This window comes from Sciurus vulgaris (genome assembly GCF_902686455.1).
Source record: "Sciurus vulgaris genome assembly, chromosome: 10".
NCBI classification, from domain to species: Eukaryota; Metazoa; Chordata; class Mammalia; order Rodentia; family Sciuridae; genus Sciurus; species Sciurus vulgaris.
The window spans coordinates 105,667,100-105,684,952 of record NC_136470.1 but is presented as its reverse complement, the minus strand read 5'-3'; the positions used below and the strand labels follow the sequence as shown (position 1 = coordinate 105,684,952).

The following is a 17,853-nucleotide window of genomic DNA, read 5'->3' as shown; positions in this document are numbered from 1 at the left end:
TCATCCCCATTCAAGTATCTTAGTTGAGAAGATAAAATCCCATTCATTTTTAAGATCCACTTGAACACTACTCCTGTAAAGCCTTTCTTAACACAGGTATCACAGAGATGAGGTCAATCTATATTCATTAGTGCATTTATTTATGTGACTACCTTCCCTATCAGACCACAAAGTCCTTGAAGCAGGATTCATATTTTATTCATTTATGCCCCAAAGCCTACTTCAGGGCCTAACACATAATGGATTGTCAAAAATGTTTATTAGGCAGGTAACAATGACTATTAGTATAAATGAAGTGTCTCAGAGCATTATTGTGTGGGTAAGCATACTTAGGAAATCTGATAATCAAGTATTACCTGAGCCAACCGTCAAGGACCCAAAGGCCACAAGCTAGATTTAACCTTCTCACCAGCCACCTCGCATCTGTCAACCAAACTACACTTTCTGCCTTTGGGATAAAATGACCACCATAATGTTAACAGTATAAAAAATTCTCACAAATTGAGATTTTGCTTTTGATATTTTATGAAAACAAAATTTATTGTATATATACAAGGCTCAAGACAATGTAAAAGTATTTTTTAAAATTTTTTAATGAAACACATTTCAAAGACTAAAACTATGGATAACATAATAAAGCTCCGTTCAGATATTTTATTAAGAAAACCTAAAATTCATTCCTAGTACCTAAAATTGAGATTAGCTCTATAAATCAATAGTTAACTATTTTTTTGAAAGCTCTTTACAGTGGGAAATAAAACATTACACATGTGGACAAGCATAGAATCTGGAACCAGAATTCCTATATTTGCAATCTACCATCTCTGCTTCCTGACTTGGTAACACTGGAACATTATTTAACCATTTGCTGCCTCGATTTCTTCATACCTAAGATGGGGATGAATAATAGTATCTTTTCTATGGGGTTGTTGTGAGGTACTGGAGAAATGGCTTACAATACATTGTAGCTACTCAAAACAGGTTATGAGGTTAATGAGAAAAGCTTGTCTGTCAGCCTTTCTCTCTACAGACCTTCGCAAAGAAAAAGGTTTCTTTATTAAGTCAATGGTTACTAAATATCTTCTCTGTGTCAAACACTGGTGCATACTTATGAACAAGAAATCCTAGGCCATCAAGAACTTAATATTCACAGTGGAGGGAGCTCAGAGGTAGAGCATTTGCCTGGCATGCATGAGGCCTGGGATTCCATCCCCAGGACTGCAAAAGAAAAAGTTTATATTCTAATGGAGGACACCCATTTCCTGTAGTAATATGGTTTTTAAAAAATTAACACACAAGAGAATACAATAAATAGGTAAACGATTCCTTAATATGTAGTGGCCAGTGAAGAACTCCGAGAACTATTTAAGATCTGAACAATGTAAAGAAGAATCCATGCAAAGATCTAGGGGGATGATGTTAAAGAAAGAAGGGTGAATATGAAGTTCCTGAGAACTAGATACATCTTAAATTTAAGCAACATAAACCAGGACATTGAGTTCAGAGAAGGGTAAGGTTGGCTAAGGTAAAGAGAGGATGAGACCCCAGAGTCGGTAGGGAGTTGATTATATAGAACCTTGGTGGTTACTGGGAAAAGGTTAGCTTCTGTTCTAAGTGTAAGGCAAGACTAATGTGGAGTTAACACTAGCGAGGATGTGAGCTAATGTTTTGTTGATAATTCTAGCTGTTTTTTGAGTAAAGTTGTTGGGTCAGGTGTCCAAAGAATGAAATGTTTTACGTGGGAATGACGTAGGCAGTCTTTAGGGCATATTTTAGGATCGAGTTATAGACTCACTAAGACTTGAGAGAAAAAGAGCATTCAGAGGTAATTCTAGATTTTGTGGCCTGAGCAATAATGCAAATAACATTGTTATTTATCAAATGAGAACCCAAAGAGGAGCCAGTTTGAGAAAAAAAGTCTAAAGTTGTTTTGAAAATGTTGGCACTCTAATCCAGAACAAAGTGGTGTTGTTTAAGGTAAAATTATGCATTTGGTGTTGGGTAGGAGTATCTAGAGAGAACTTAGATATACAAAGGGCAAAGACTCTGCCGTGAGCATCCCAAAATTCCAGGGCTGGTAAAAGAAGGACTTTCAGACAACACTGTAAGGGAGCAAGAAAATGTGTGAAAAGGAAAATATGAGAATGTGGAGCCCTAATGATATGTGAAGCACAGTTTCAAAGATAACAGGTCAATCACATCAAATGATGCTGAGAGGCTTCAATGACCTCATAGAAATTTGGAGGTCATTGTTGACAGGAGTGTTACAATCAAGAGGTAGGAACAAGAGCCTAATTTAAACGGATCAAAGAGAACTCAGAAGATAAGAAAACAAAAGCATGGAGACATCTTAGTTGAGGAACTTTACTCCTGAAGGAGCAAAAAAAAAAAAAAAAAAAATGTGAGAACAGATAAATAAGTTATAGACTGAGAAAAGCTACTTTGCACAAGAAGTTATGGCTGCACGCTGTCCCTTCTCTAAGGAGGGATATTTTAGATTTAAAAGTAGGTAGGAATTATATCTACTTTACAAATGAATCACCCTAGATCTGTGATACATATTCTAAAGTGCAAGAAATGATGTTTAACCTGAACTTAAACTTTGTACAGTTGAGATTCTTTAAAGAAAATTGTAAAACACTTTTATTCTTCTGAGATAGCATTTGTGTTGACTGGTGTTGTTGAATAAAGTGAAATAACATCCCCAAATCTAATTTTAAAAACAAAGGCATTTTCTACATTTCAGAGAAAAAAAATATCATATAATGAAAAAATTGCCATGAGGTATAACTGTAGTCTATCATTCTTTTCTATAAAACAAGAAAATAAAATTTCATTCATTCAGAGGAGTCTCAGTGAATCAAGTACTTTAATGCATGAAATAATAGAATATATTTTTTAGAAATATTGACAATTAAATTGAGACTGCTTTTTATCTAGCTTTATGTCAAAATTGTCTTTTATAAAAACAGTGCAATGAACTGTGTTTTACTAATACCAACTAAATGTATTTTTAATGATGTTATAATAAACCTAAAATCTTGAGAGGAGTGATGCTGTCAAAGTATAATTATTTCAAACGTGGAAAATAAACCATTCACCCCCAGCACAATGTTTATTTGCAGATAAATGGCTTGTTTTCACCTTGGCATTTATCTAATAGCAGGAGGAGACATATCCTTGGTAAAAGTTCTATTATCATTATCTCTGACTTTAATCACAAGCATCTGCTTGGGGTTTAGTTCTCCCTCTATAAAGAAGAAAATGGGGCTATTTCAAGAATCAATAAAAGGGAATCTGTATGAGACAGGCTTGAGCTTCCCCTAGAATCATCTGGCCCTGCATACCAGACAAGTTGAGGGAAGGCACCTGCAACATTTGTAATGTCGCTGGGGAAAGTCTGCTGGGACCTCCACAGAGTATTCTTCCCAGAGGGTTATTCAGTGTGAAATTTCACTTCATAGCTTGTCAAGTAGATCTGTCCTGGAAATGAAGAAATGTCTATGATGAGGACATAGAGAACAAAATTAAATGAAGCTCCAGGTTACTCATTTGCAGGAATGGCTCTTTGAGAATGGAGTGAAATTTACACCTGAATCATCTGTGAGAGGTTGACCTTGACCAGATCTATTAACAACACTACCCTCTTAGGTTAATGCGGTTGCTTTCAGACAAGAGGTGCTCTCTATACCATTATGATACAGTCAGAATAAGCCTGACTTGCCACCAGCATGTAACACCTGTTTCCCTATGATCCACTCACATGTCATTCAGACATCTCTCCTGGAAACCTCCACTTTGGGTATTGAGTGCCTTCCCAGAGAATCCTTTAGAGAAACCTACAGCATATCAGAACCTCTTCCCTTTTTTAAGACTGTCTTGACTCATAATTCTCAGCTGGTTATGATGTAGAGGCCATGTTTTATAATAAGTATTTCTCCCTTCCCTCTACCAAATTATTCACCATGGTCTGGCAACAATTTGGATCACACTACTATATTGTCTTAATTTGAAAGCACAAACTTCACCAATACAACTTCTCCCTTTTGATTAAGTATTAAAAAACCAGTTCAGGGAATTAAATAGCTATCTTAGAAGGGATATCAGGTACATGAGAGAACTGAATGAATCCAAATAAGTTAAATCCTTGGGCATGAACAGAAAGCAGGAGTAAGTAAAAGAAGCCAGTCAGTAGACAAAAATATGGCTGGCTGATAAAGAAAGTGCTGGTGAACCTCCATGACCATCCCAAAGGAGAGCTGCCTCAGGTCCCAGGAACAGTAATTCCCCTATTCAATAGTTCTTGTTCTTAGATTTCTAACTAATTTTATTTATTGCTAAAATAAATCAACTTTACTTTCGATATCTTGAGTAGGTTATATACTTGAAAAAATAATCTAACTTGAAGTCAGTGAAGTGATATAGGCACTTGGGTAATATTTGGATGGATTTCAGTGAAGAACTATCTTCTAACCATGGTTCTCTAGAGTCTGGTTTTATAGCAGAAGGATATAAATTCAGTCACATAGCTTAAAACTTGTGACAACGCAAATCCCAGATGATCACCATGAAATTGGGGCCCAGAGATCTTCAAGGACTCTAGCCATGGATCTCAAAATTTGGGTTTAATTGTCTTTCTTCAATCTTACCAATACTCCTTTATGTGAAATATATCCCAGCACACATGTATTTGTTGAAAAATTTGGTTGTTCTTAATTATCCTCCGGAATCAAGATATCCTGTCTTCCCAGAACCCAATCTTATTTTACATATAAGGTGCAAAGGATTTAAACCTTGCTGTGTGGGGACAAAGCAGTGAGTCTTTATCTGTGGGACCACCTCAAATCTTTGGTTCTAGTATATTAAATTTCAACATTTCTTTAGGATATTATTTTACATTTGTTCTCTGTATATTCTTGTGAAATTTCTAATATCATAATTTTCCAAATTCCTAATATTAGAACATTCTTTTGAAACAATATTTCAAATTATAGCATTTCAGCATAGTGCATTGCAAATCTTTGCCAAAGCAGATTGGATTTGGGCATTAGCCCAAAGTCTGAACTTTAAAGAGATGTGGAATCTGTTTCAAGAAGTTCTAAGGTGAAAACTTGAAGCTGAATAATGATGAGCTGTTTGTATACAGTATGCCTTTGTGAAGGCATAAAAAGATGAAAATAGAAGTATGGATTATGTAAGAAATTGAATTATTTAAATATAGTTGTGCCTCTAAATGTGACTTGTTTAAATCTCCAAATATTGCTTTTTACCACTTATTTCAAACTTTAGATGAAAAATCCATATATGCAGAAAACGATCAGTTGTAGGGTCAAGTGATGAGGATAACATTAGAGACAAAAAAAAAAAAAAAAAGAAAGAAAAAAGAAAACAAAACAGCAGTGGCCTTCCCTCAGAACACAACCCTAATTTTATCTGGGCCACAATGTACCCACGCATTCAACCACATTTCTGACTCTCTTGCATCTAAATGTGGCTATGTTCTGGCTACAATATGCAAGCAGAAATGTTACGTATGACTTCCAGGAAGAGGTGCTTCAGTGAGGAAGATGCCTAATTGTTTCTTCCATTTCTCCCTTCTAAAAGTTGGAGCTCAGATTGTGATAGCTAGTCATCTGTCACCACTGGGATGGTGAGGTGACCCTGAGGAATGAACAGCATAGTTCCATGTAGTTGCTTAGTAGCCCTGAACTGACTACCACTCAATTTCCATGTAAGAGAAATAAACTTATTTTGTTACGCTTTCCCTGAACTTTTTAACATAAAATTAAACCAAATCCTAATGGATTCAATAGCCTAACCTATAAGATATTCTTCTAGGGCTATGGCATAGGTAGTCAGAGTAGAAAATAAATGCATTGAATATTTCTAAAAAATAAAACCTGTACCTTCATCTTCTGCCTGTTTTTCCAGGTCTTATTTTTTTAAGGATAGATCTATTTGGGAACATTATCATCATTTGAATGAACAACAAAATATCATCTTATAAAAACAGACCATTATGTGAAAAAGGTGGAATTATATAAAAATTGATCATAAAGCATTTCTTTCACATTCATGTTACATATATAAGGTTTAATTAATTATAGTGTAGGGATGAAGAATAATTCCTCCCTTGGAAATCTTTAAAAGCATTTGTATTTGGAATAAAGTATATGGTTTTTTTTTTTTTTTTTCTGGACGGAAAATAATACACATATGGCTTCCTTGTAACAGAAGAAAGAGCAAAAATACTCCTTTCAGAACTATGTCTCTATTACTGTTATTGTCTTCTATATGCATTTGAAGAAGAAACCCTATCAATCAATTAATTCTACATTTTAAACAGAACTGTCACTTTATGGAGAATGCTGAGAATATCCTCTCCTTTTCCTTAAATGTAGAAGGCATTTGTGTGAAAAGAGGAGGATCTTTATTTCCTGAGAGTTCATCTATGCCTGCTGGTTATTCCCAGCTCAAGTCATAATCTTGTTTGCAACATCATAATCATTTACCCAGTAAACAATCAGGGTGTCACTAACAAAGAATTATGACTTTAGGTAGGGGACAAACTACAGGCACAGATGAACTCAGAGGAAATAAACATTGTTTTCATGCAAATGTGGCTAGTAATAAATAACCAGGGATAAAAATTATGATGAAACAGAATATCCTATAAAAATGGGTTTGGGAAGGTATAAATAGTATGTTTTAACTTTTCTGTTCTCTGGAAGCATGATGTAAAGAGTGTTTATAAAATGTTAGTAAAATTTTAGTATTTAAAAGCTTTTAACTTATACTGCAGGAGCAAGCTACAGGCATATGGATCAATGTTTCAGAAAGAATTTTAATAAGACAATTTTAAGTATCTAACTTTTAATGTAAACACTAGCATTATGCATTATTCAATCTAATTATTCAATTCAATTCACTGGGAACACTTCCCACTTTTGATGTTGAGTGGATTTTGTCCATTATGTATGTCTACATGACCCCAAATTCATATACCACTATTAATTCATTCATATATTCAAAAATTATGGCAGAAACTCACGAAAAGTGATAATAATTAGCATGGCAGAGCCTTTTCTGGCTCCTAAAGTGTTTCTGCATTCCTAACTTCATTTTGTTCTCACAACATGACTGGCAACCTGAGAATAGATCCTGCATTTCTCTTATTACATACATTGTATCTTCTTCCCTTGGGAAAGTTAGGGACTGAGAAGGTTTATTGCTTGAATCCTGCAAATTCATTCACTAATGACCTTCCAGTTGAAGCTAGGCATTGGGTGGGTCTGTGCACAATGGCCAACTAAATGAACATAGCACCTCCTCTATTGCAAATTTTAATGAAGTCATAAAACATATCTTGAAAAGCACAAAAATGTTTTAATAAATGATGATAAAGGAAAAAACAGGATGTCATCAGGAAGAATAAAGTAAAAGGACAAGGGGAACTAATTTGGATAGAGATCAGAGAAAGTTCTTTTAGAAGGTATATTTTGATACCTAAAAGATGAGAAATAGCATGTACCAAAACCTGGATGACGTGAGCATTGTTTAAGATCTTTCCAAAAACTGAATCAAAGAGACAGAGAGAACTGCTTTTTCTGAATTCATGCAGTATTTAAAATATCTGGAGTGCCTTATTACAGAGGTTAAGTCATTTTTAAACACTCATTCATTTAAGGAATGCTGTCTGTGCACCTCATATATCTGGCATATTGTTAAGCAATTTAAGGGTATCAGACAATACTGACCTGTGTTGTGTCCCCTAGAGCGCAATACACGTGAATGGCATCAAGGGATATCAAACACCATACTGAAACCACCAAATACAACATAATAACAATTTGTCCCCATTGTATGGATGTCCAGAGCTGTTAAAATATGGAATTTAATATGGCTAATAGAGAATTAGGAGAATCTGGGTTCAAACTTCCAAAGACCAACATACTCGTAAATTCATGTGGTCATTTATCCAGGAGTTATTAGAGGTACATTGTACTAACTACAGTATTAGAAATGTGGTTGACATTCTTCTGGAATATCTGTAACTCTTTCAATTCTGTAGTCAGAATTAGGTGCAGGCCTTTAACAGCAATTTTAAGCTCAGGCTCCAAAATGAGAGAACACACTGGAGCCGCTTCAGGCAAAGGCTCTAATCTTATTTAGTTTTTATTTCCTCATTAGACTAATAGCAATGGAATTAAGGAACTTTTCTAAATGTGTAGTTATGGGAAGCAAATAAAGGGAGAAGGAAGTTTGTTCTTCTCTGGTCTCATGTTTAATTTCAATATCCTATTGGAAGTCAAATGATGAAGTCTGTGTGGCACTTTTCTTACCTCAGATTTTGGCCAGAGATGCAATAATGCTGATTAATCATCAGCTTAATATTCATTTCAACATTCTTATATTGTAAAAGATAATGACATCATAAAAAAATCTGAGTCAGTTCATAAAAGACTGAAGCTGTGACTGAATACATAGAAGTAATCATAGTGGCCCAATCATTCTCTAACAAGAATAAGACAACATACTTCCTTCACATTGAGGAAAGTACTTGAGTTTTATAAATGCATTCCAAGGAACAATTTGCTCCTTCTTGAGAAAAGAAGAAAAAGTTGTCTTAGAGCAAAGGAGAGTCAAGAAATTTAAAACTTCAGCAGATATACTAAAAGGGGGGGAAAAAAAAATCACTTTTCCTATATTAACAGATGGAAAGGCAACCCCCTTTAACTACAGATAACCAAAACTCAGAGTCAGAGCCTCAGGACGAGATGCCAGAAGGGCTTTTCATATAGGTGATGAAGATTCAAGAGTGACTTACTGTTATGTCTATGGGATTGTGATAAAGGAAGTGTCATGAGGAAAGTAAAAGTTACTTAGGAGTCATGGTCTTTTTGAAGGTACTTACTTTTTGCAACATTTTCCTCTGACAATTTGGTTTTCTTGATTGCTTATTATCCACTTATAGTGTATTCAATAAAGGACATTGTTATAGTAGAAGGCATAGAAATGGCTATAAATCTCATCATTTTCTAACCTGTCAGTAAGTGATAGGTGCAGGTTCCAGTGCAATTTATTGATGCCATGAGAAAAGTATCAAAGATAAATTTCCACTGAACAGTCATCTGTCTTGTATAATGGGTTACTGCTCAGAAACACACAAAAGACAAAAGAGTTTGAATCCTGAGACATGACTCTTTTGGTGAAAGTACAGCCAGACTTTAGAATATTTTTCCCAATGTCAACAATTTCCACAAGGGAAAACAATCTTAAAATGGCCCAAAGTTACAACCACAAAATTATGCCCCATGAATTCTCTTGCTCTTTTTTCTTCTTCCTTATGTGAAACTTTGAACCCCAGGGTCTATTACTCAGCATCACCAACAAAACACTTCCAGTGGGTTAATTTCCTTTGAATATGTTATGGTTTTTATAGGAGGTGTCCCCCAAAACTTCTGCATTAATGCAGTTATATTCAGAAGTGAAATGATTGGACTGCGAGAGCTGTAACCTAATCAGTTCATCCCTATTGAAACTGACCAACTGGGAGGTGACCACAGGCAGGTCAGGCTTTCCTAGACTAGGTGGTCACTAAGGGAATGTCCTCGAAGTTTGCATCTGCCCTGTACCCTCTTCTCCCTCCTCTCTCGCTTCCTGAAACTGCCATGAACTGAGCAGCTGGACCCTTCTGCAGTGATGTGCTGCCTCATCTTGGGCCCAGAGCAACAGAGCTGACCATCTATGAACTGAGATTTCTGAAACCATGAGATCTAAACAAACTTTTCCTCCTGTAAATTTTTCTAGTTTGGTAGTTTGGTCACAGTGATGCAAAACCTGACTTTGAAAGTCCTTCAAACTGCCTGTGTTAGCATTCTCCACAGAAAGAACCAATAGTGAATTTGTGTGTGGGAGGAGTATTATGGAGAAAGAGAGATTCATTCTAAGAAATTGGCTCACACAGCTGTGGCACTAGCAAGTCCAAAATTTGCAAGGCATGATGTCAGGCTGGAGACCCAGAGGAGAACTATTGCTGCGCCTCTTGCCCAAAGGTGAAGTAAAGACAGAATTCCCTAAACTTCAGAGTATCCCAGCTGTTTCAGATAGTCAAACAATGTTTGAATAAGGCTCACCCATATTGTGGAGAAAAAGCTGTTTTAATCAATGCCTACCTATATGTTAATATCATCTAAAAAAATCTTCACAGAAACATCTACAACAATGTTTGAACAAAAATTTCGGACACTATAAACTAGCCCAGTTAATATATGAAAAAAAAAAAAAACGTAACTTTGGACTTCCCCAAATAAGATGCTTTAGGGTCTTTTCAGTGATTTACTAGAAAAGAAAGAAAAATAAAAAAGAATATGACAAGTATGACAAATATGTCTGCTTCATTTTGTGTCCTTTATTTCTTTTTTTCCTTCTAGCATCAACTTTTGAAGCTACCAGAATTCTATAAAATGTCAAAAATACTACAGGGGGAAAAAAGGCACTGTAATTAGAGGCTCAATTGATAATTTTGATTACTATGACATAGTTGTCAAATGTACACTATTTTTATTGACAATTACTTAAAATATAATTGAACAATTAAATATTATTATAAATATAATCATGTTCTGTTCTATGGTGGGTTTTATAGACATAGTTATCACTATTATTTCTTAAAATATACCAAGTTTTGCTAAAATAATCTACAATGTAGATTAATATTTGACATACAATATATCATTTGGAAGAAAAAGACCTTAAACTTAAAATTTCACTAATTTTTATTAGTTTACAATCCTTGAAACATCAACAACATTAATAATCCAAATCTCCAGTACCTGGACAGGTAAACACTTAGTTGCTTTTTTTTTTTTTTTTTAAGTTGTGTGCTTTATTCTGGGTAACAAATGGAAAAGTAATGAACAAATGATCATTACACACCCTTTGACCATGGTAGTGTGATGACATGTTGCTTGTCAAGGAAATCTTCCTCCTCGTCTGTACTGCTCTCAGAAAGTGACAGCAAAGATTGCATTTCAGTATCTTTTCCATAGGAGCTGGAAATACATTAAAAGATCAATACACCATATACAGAACCTAGTTTCAACTTTCATTTATCTTCTGATCAATACTACATGCGTTGAAGTCATTGGAAGCAAGCAGATATGAGGGGACTGTACCAGATTGGGGCCATAATTTTCAATGTGCCCAATATACCAAGCCTCGTTTTAATGAGAAATTCTCATCATTCTCCCTCTCCCAAGAAATAAAGCCACAATGGAACCAAGGAGAGAAAATTTTATGGTCTCTGGTTGTCTTTCATTGATGATTCAGAAAGCACTTCAGAAACTTGCAGAGCCTCAGGGTTATCATTAAGAACATTCATCATTACATTGGCTGTTTAATAGAATTCCAATGAATAGACGGCCAGATAAATCACTTCTTTTGTGTACAGTAAATTAGGACTATGTGGCTAGCCAGTCAAGACATAGCAAAGTCAAAATTAATGAAAGCAATTATTTGTTATTTTATTTGGTGGCATTTTATTGTGGGAGGGGCAGAGACTGACAGAAGCTTTAGCACATAGGTATATAAGGATTAGAACCAGTATATTACATACATTTTGGTCCAGAGTTATCTAGATTTTCTGCTCATATATATGCCTCTAATAGGAAATACTTTTCCCTGTGATAGATACAATTGTTTTTTGTTTGTTTGTTTGTTTTTATTGTTGTTGTAGTTATTTTCATGTCCAACACAGGTTAATTCAGCAGATCATAAACTGGTCTGTGAACCAGTGCAGACACAACTGTGACAAAATTTTCACTCATCCAAGAAGAAGAAGGAATATAAGGAAAAGGTAGAGACTTTTTCATGACAGTTTTAATTTTGAAGAACTATGTTTTATTCTGTTTGTATGGTCCCCTTCTATTTTTAGTATTAAATGCCCTTTCTTTTATGAAATGATGGTGCGAGTACACATAGTTTACTTTGCTTTAGTAATCTTTTTAAAGAAAAATAGTAACCTCATACTGATCCTTTTCTTTTAATGCAAGTAGTGTTAAAAATGCAAAAATCCAAGAACCAAGGTAAATGATTTCCTCCTTGAGTAACTAACTTTGATTCCCTTTTACTGCAATACTAAACTTCAAACCAATCAAAGGAATTTACAATTCAAAGAGACTTTATTTTACACTTATCTTAGTCCTTCTAAACGGAATCATGCTCTATTTCCAAAAATTCCAATATATCACTTATATACTGATGAGATACTTTTATGAAGACTTTGTTAGTGAAAACTATATTCCTTTTAAACTGATCACCATTGCTGTTATTTCCTTACATAAGGAATAAGAAAATGATACAAATAAAAATGTTATATTGTTAATAATCTAGAATTCATTTCAACAGAGAAACTTCACAATATTCTATTCTAAAAACTTTACTTGCATTAGGTAAGTTTCTACTAATGCAAAATATTGAAATTTATTGAGTTAATTAACTCGGGTAGAACAATTGTTTTTATTTCAATATAAGAAATTGAAATGCTGAAAGATTACTAAATTCCAGATGTCTTTCCATTTTTATGATACACATTGCTCAGCAGAGAACTATCTTTTGACATTAAAGCAACAACTTTTATAAGTCTTTTACTAAATCCTGGTAAGAGCTCAACAAAGGAAGCAAATGTTTTACTAAGAATGGTTATATAAATTACACATATGAAGCTACTTTTTATTTATAAAGATAACAAGTTAGGGCTTGTTCAAATTTTACTATGCACTATATTTATATACAAATTGCAGTATTAACTTACCTTAATTCTTCAACTCCACAGGGATACCTCATAGGTGAGCTCTTTACAAGAGACTCTGTGGAAGTCTGACTTACACTCAGGGAATGGTTGTTGAAGGCTGGTAACTCTTCTGAGGTAAGGTTGTAAAGCTTTTCTGAAGGATCTGAAATATTTTATTTCATGCATTGTCAACACATAAATTCAAGAAACAAATGCTCAGCATATGGTGCTGGAAATTTACCCAGAATAAACTACGAGTAGAACAAAGAGGGTCAGCACACATTTTTAATCATCCCTCAGTTTTCTAATGTTTGTTAGGTGATAGAGTGTGAGTCAAGTTTAATCTGAGATTCTAAATCAGGGCATGAGGTGTTGGGGGTGCAGCTCAGAGGCAGATCTTTTTCTGAGAATGTGTGAAGCCCAGGTTTAGTTCATAGCACCACAAGTAACAAAGAAAGAAAAAAGAAAAGAAAGTCAAATAAATTAGGGTAGGGGTATCAAATCACCTTAATCTTATTGATTTTTTAAATGTATATTATGCTTATGAAATGTGTCAAACGTCCTACGAATTCACAAGACTTCAAAAGAAAGGAAGGAATCTTCTACAAAGCTGGAATACTGTGCAGCTCCTGGACTTGCCTGCATGTTAGACACTTCATTATGTATTCTTTTCTTCTAAGAAATAAAAGCTTCACCCCACATACTCTAAATAAAAGGTGAGCCTTGGCAAAGCTGCTCTTTCTTTTTTGGCTTCTTTCCTTTGATTGGGTAAATAACTGTTTATATTTGAAGGGGACAAAGATGCATATCATCTCCCTTTTTATCAAGCTGGCTTAAGATTCAGCTGAGGTATGGACAAATAGTGCAAATTAAATAAACAAAATGTTTAAGTAAAGGTACCTTTGTATAAACTATCATAAATTCAAACAAATAAATATCACTGCAATAAAAAAAGTCTTAATACCTTTTTTAACACTGATTAAGTTGTAAAAGCCTTCTTATACATAAAGTTATATTAAGATGATTTTTTTAAAGCTGTCAAAATTGCTAGGTACTATTTTTCCTTCACTCTTACTGAAATATCAAGTATACATCCCCTTGGTCAGAAGCCCTAACACCAAGCTATAAGAGTTCTACACTGGACTCAACAGATTTCCTTCCTTTCTTCCTTTTTCTCTCTTTCCTTCATTCTTCTTTTTTTTTTTTTTTTTCCTTTGTGGTCAGTAGTAACTTACAATTTTTTGAGCAAATACAGATTCTCCAAATGGAATGAAAATTACATTGTTTTTGCTGAAAGACAGACCTCAATACATTTACAGATGGAAGGGTTATTAAAATTATTCAACTCTGTGACTTCCAAATTATGATGCATGTATAAATTCGGTAAGTTTAGAATGAAGTTCCTATCTCCACCATCATTGAAACAATTAGGACCACTTTATCTGATCTAGTTAAAATATGATGATTCTATGTAATATTAATTGGGGGGGGGGGCCCAAAAGATTCTTGTACTACAAAATTTGAAAGGACCTAACTACTCACATCCTTACTTAGAGATTAAAAAAGTGGGGACCCACAGTAACCTGCCTAATGTCACATGCATAGAGGAAGAGCTAGAATTAGATCTGAGTTCTTTTAAGTCACCAATATTGTAAATCACTGTGTTTTAGAATCTTCAGTTTCAAGGTATTGTTTTCTCTCTTGTTTCCCACAGGTGAAAGAAGATAGTGCCCAAGGCATGTTTTCATGGTCCAGTGAAAGGAATGCTCCCACGGAACAGCAATCAGTTCAGGTTTTAGAACAGGTAAAATTTCAATTTGAAACTCCACAGTGAGGTTTAGATCTAAGGAATTCCAGCAGGAGAGGTATTCAAACTATTAGATGTCTGAGTTCTAATTAAATGAGTACAGAGCTAATTCAGATAGTGCAAATAGAAAAAGCCTGCTTTGTTGAATTATTAATTTTCAAAATTATGTTTTAGAATACTATGTGAAGTTAACAGGAGCAAAGGTGACATCACTTGACTTTAAGAAATGGAAAAATCGAGACAGAGCAAAACAAAAACTGTTCACAAAAACCCTATTACAAGTCAGCGTTAAACATAAAAGTCAATTATACAAAAATCTCAGTATTCCAATTGTTCTAAAACTGGGCCAGGTAAGACTGGATTGACATTTACAATAGAAAATTCACTTTAAAGTAGGAATTCAACTGATGAGGAATGGATTGACAGTAAACATTTCCTAACCCTAAAATAAGTTGATGACCTCTGGTCACTGAGAAATCTCTAAATCACAATAAGCAACTAAACAAAAGGGGAAAATCTGAGTAAAGAGAGTTCCAGGGTGCATTTCTGAAACTAAACTCATTTACAACACATATATAAAACTGTGTTCCATGGGGAAGCACACATTCATCTGAATTTTAAAAAGAAAACAAGAACAAAAGAACCAAAAACAAGTAAAACTTTCCAAGAATGGGAAACAATCAGGCTATTTCTTAACAAGGAACAAGGAAAAGATAAACAACTCATAAAATACTACCTAGCATAGCTACACCTCCACTTACCAATCTTTAAGATGTGACGGGAACACGCACCCTGTGACCTGTGAGCCCCACTCCTGGTGCTTCAGCTCCATCTATCTTCCCCTACCCCACTGTGCCTTGTCTTTACCCCTCCTTTTCTTATGCTTTCCATATTTTAATCCCTTTACTTTCACTCTGCCCACACCCTCTCCCTCCAACATGGTCACAGCATTGATTTGAAGACAGGATTTCACATAATTTTGGGGTCATTGTCCTACCTGTGACATGGGGATGCACTGGCCTGTGTAATGGTTAATTTGAATTATCAATTTGATTGGATTAAGAGATGCCTATGATTAAGAAGCTTCTGGGTGTGTTCATGAGGGCGTGTCTAGGAATGATTGGAATGGGGGATAGTGATAGAACTAAAGTGGAGACCCTCCCTAAGTGTGGGTGGCACCACCCAACAGGATGGAAGGAGAGCTGGAAGAACAAGGAAGCAGATGCAGATGCAAGCTCTGCTCTTCTTGAACAGGTTCTTGATTGCTGCTTTGATCATCTGAGGATATAGAACTCTCGCTTCTTCACTCTTCCAAAGCGGACTATGCCAGTGATTATCCAGGCATTTCCAGAAGCCTTGGTCTCAGACCAGGGTAGCACTGTTGATATTTCTTATTCTAAGGCTTCTGCATCTTAGACTGTACAGCTGCTGGTTCTTCCAGCTCTCTAACCTACAGAAGGTCATTGTGGACTATCTAGCTTCTGGTTGTGTAAGCCAATCTAATAAATCCCCTTTTATAATCATACTTTCTGTTGATTCTGTTCCTCTAGAGAACCCTGCCTAATACAGCCTGGGTTTGTGTCTTGTCTCTGCTGCAAATGCAGGGAAGACAATGTGAAGCTACCACTTTGCCCTGAGCCTCAGGTACTGAACCTGAAAAGGAGAAATTACAAATAGCACCTGCCTCAATTGCTTCATGGAGCAGCTATGAAGAACAAGTGACACAGTGCCACATATAAAATGGTTATTATTACTCATCCATTGCTTCATATTCCCTTTATTGATTTTTTAATATGTCAGTTTTCACTTGTATGTGCACTCAATATCTTTTCTGTAATTTAAATCCCCCTAAAGCAAGAAGGCTGCCATTGTAGCTCATCATAATCTGGCTGTCTTTACAAGGGTTATCTGGCTTAATTGCTAACTAAAAAAAAACTCTATTGGATTTTTCAGCTTAATATATTAATTGATGATCAACCTATGAAAAGAGACCCCAGTGACTCAAAAAGCCACTACTACATTGCTTTATTTCACAGACAGAATGGCTACATCTGCTGGTACCAGATAGATTCTTATTATGTCTTCCTTAGGAAACAGTACTTTCCTCTCTTTAATTACTTGGTTCAGTTAACTACCTGTGACTTGGACAAACATAAAATTGCTGTGGGAATTTAAGGTCCCCAAATCCTGAAGCCACAACTCAGAATGAGTTTGAAACAAATGAATCATTTTTAACCTTTGAAGAAGTAAGTGTTATGAAGTATGTTATTATTGATTCTTTTTCATAATGCACATTTTCTGATATTTTCCAAATTTCTTCAGTCTATCATGGCCAAAAACTAACAAGGTGCCTTAGTAAATAAATTATACTGATATGTTGAGCTCATTAAAGAAGTGATCATAGTGTTGTTTATGCCCTTGTGGAAGGAATTAAATGGCATATAGATAAACATAATCTTCAAAGAAGCCCATAAGAAAGCATAGTTAGCTTTCAAAATTGACTAAAATTTGAGCTACCAAGAACACCCTACCATGTTGTCCGTAGAAAATAACCTACTGGTTTCTTATATAAGTCATGAACTTTTTGAGGACTCACCATGTGTTAGGCACAGTTAAGTATGTGTGTAGCTGGAGATTCATTTTCCTAAATGTAATATTTCATACGTAATTTTATTTGGTCATCAATTTTTACTAAACATTATTTTTATACACATTTCATCTACTGAATCTGATGCAAAGAGATTAAGAAAGTAATATGCCCAACATCATGAAGCTACCAAGTGATGGTATCAAGTTTTAAAACCAGACTTCCTGATCCTTAGCTGGACTTTCAATCACCCTGGTTTGCTATCTCCAATGCCCTGATTCATCAGGAAGTTGCTCCACAACCTGTAGGTATGTGTACACACACACACACACACACACACACACACAAACACACACACACAGAGACACCCCTCTGCTTACCCAGCTACTTCTGAAATGGCACTCTGATAACCACAACAATCTGAATCAAAAGAGAAACAGATTATTAAGTGTAGTTATTTTCTGTCTTTTATTCTCCCAGCTCCTTGGCACAATTGTTATTTCATAGAGCTTAGAAAAGAGAAGTGGATGTATCCTAGGGCTGACAGAAAACAAGTCAGAAGGGCTACTGCTCACAACAATGCAGCATTCACAGGAATGGAAACACATTCACATTTGCACAAGAGTCAAAATGTGTATCTGGGTCTGTGTGAAGTTAAATGTCCTT

The 17,853-nt window shown here is 35.2% G+C and overlaps 1 protein-coding gene across 1 annotated transcript in view; it reads right to left on the bottom strand.

Moving 5' to 3' along the window:
• Positions 1 to 10,834: 10,834 nt before the first annotated feature.
• Positions 10,835 to 17,853, bottom strand: part of ZBBX (zinc finger B-box domain containing) — a 175,089-nt gene continuing 168,070 nt past the window's right edge. Inside the window, exons 19-20 of the mRNA XM_079101028.1 lie at positions 12,815 to 12,956; positions 10,835 to 11,054 (exon numbers count right to left, since the gene is read on the bottom strand). Coding sequence (XP_078957154.1) covers positions 10,931 to 11,054; positions 12,815 to 12,956 — 266 coding nt within the window. The 3' untranslated portion in view covers positions 10,835 to 10,930. The remainder of the gene's footprint in view (positions 11,055 to 12,814; positions 12,957 to 17,853) is intronic.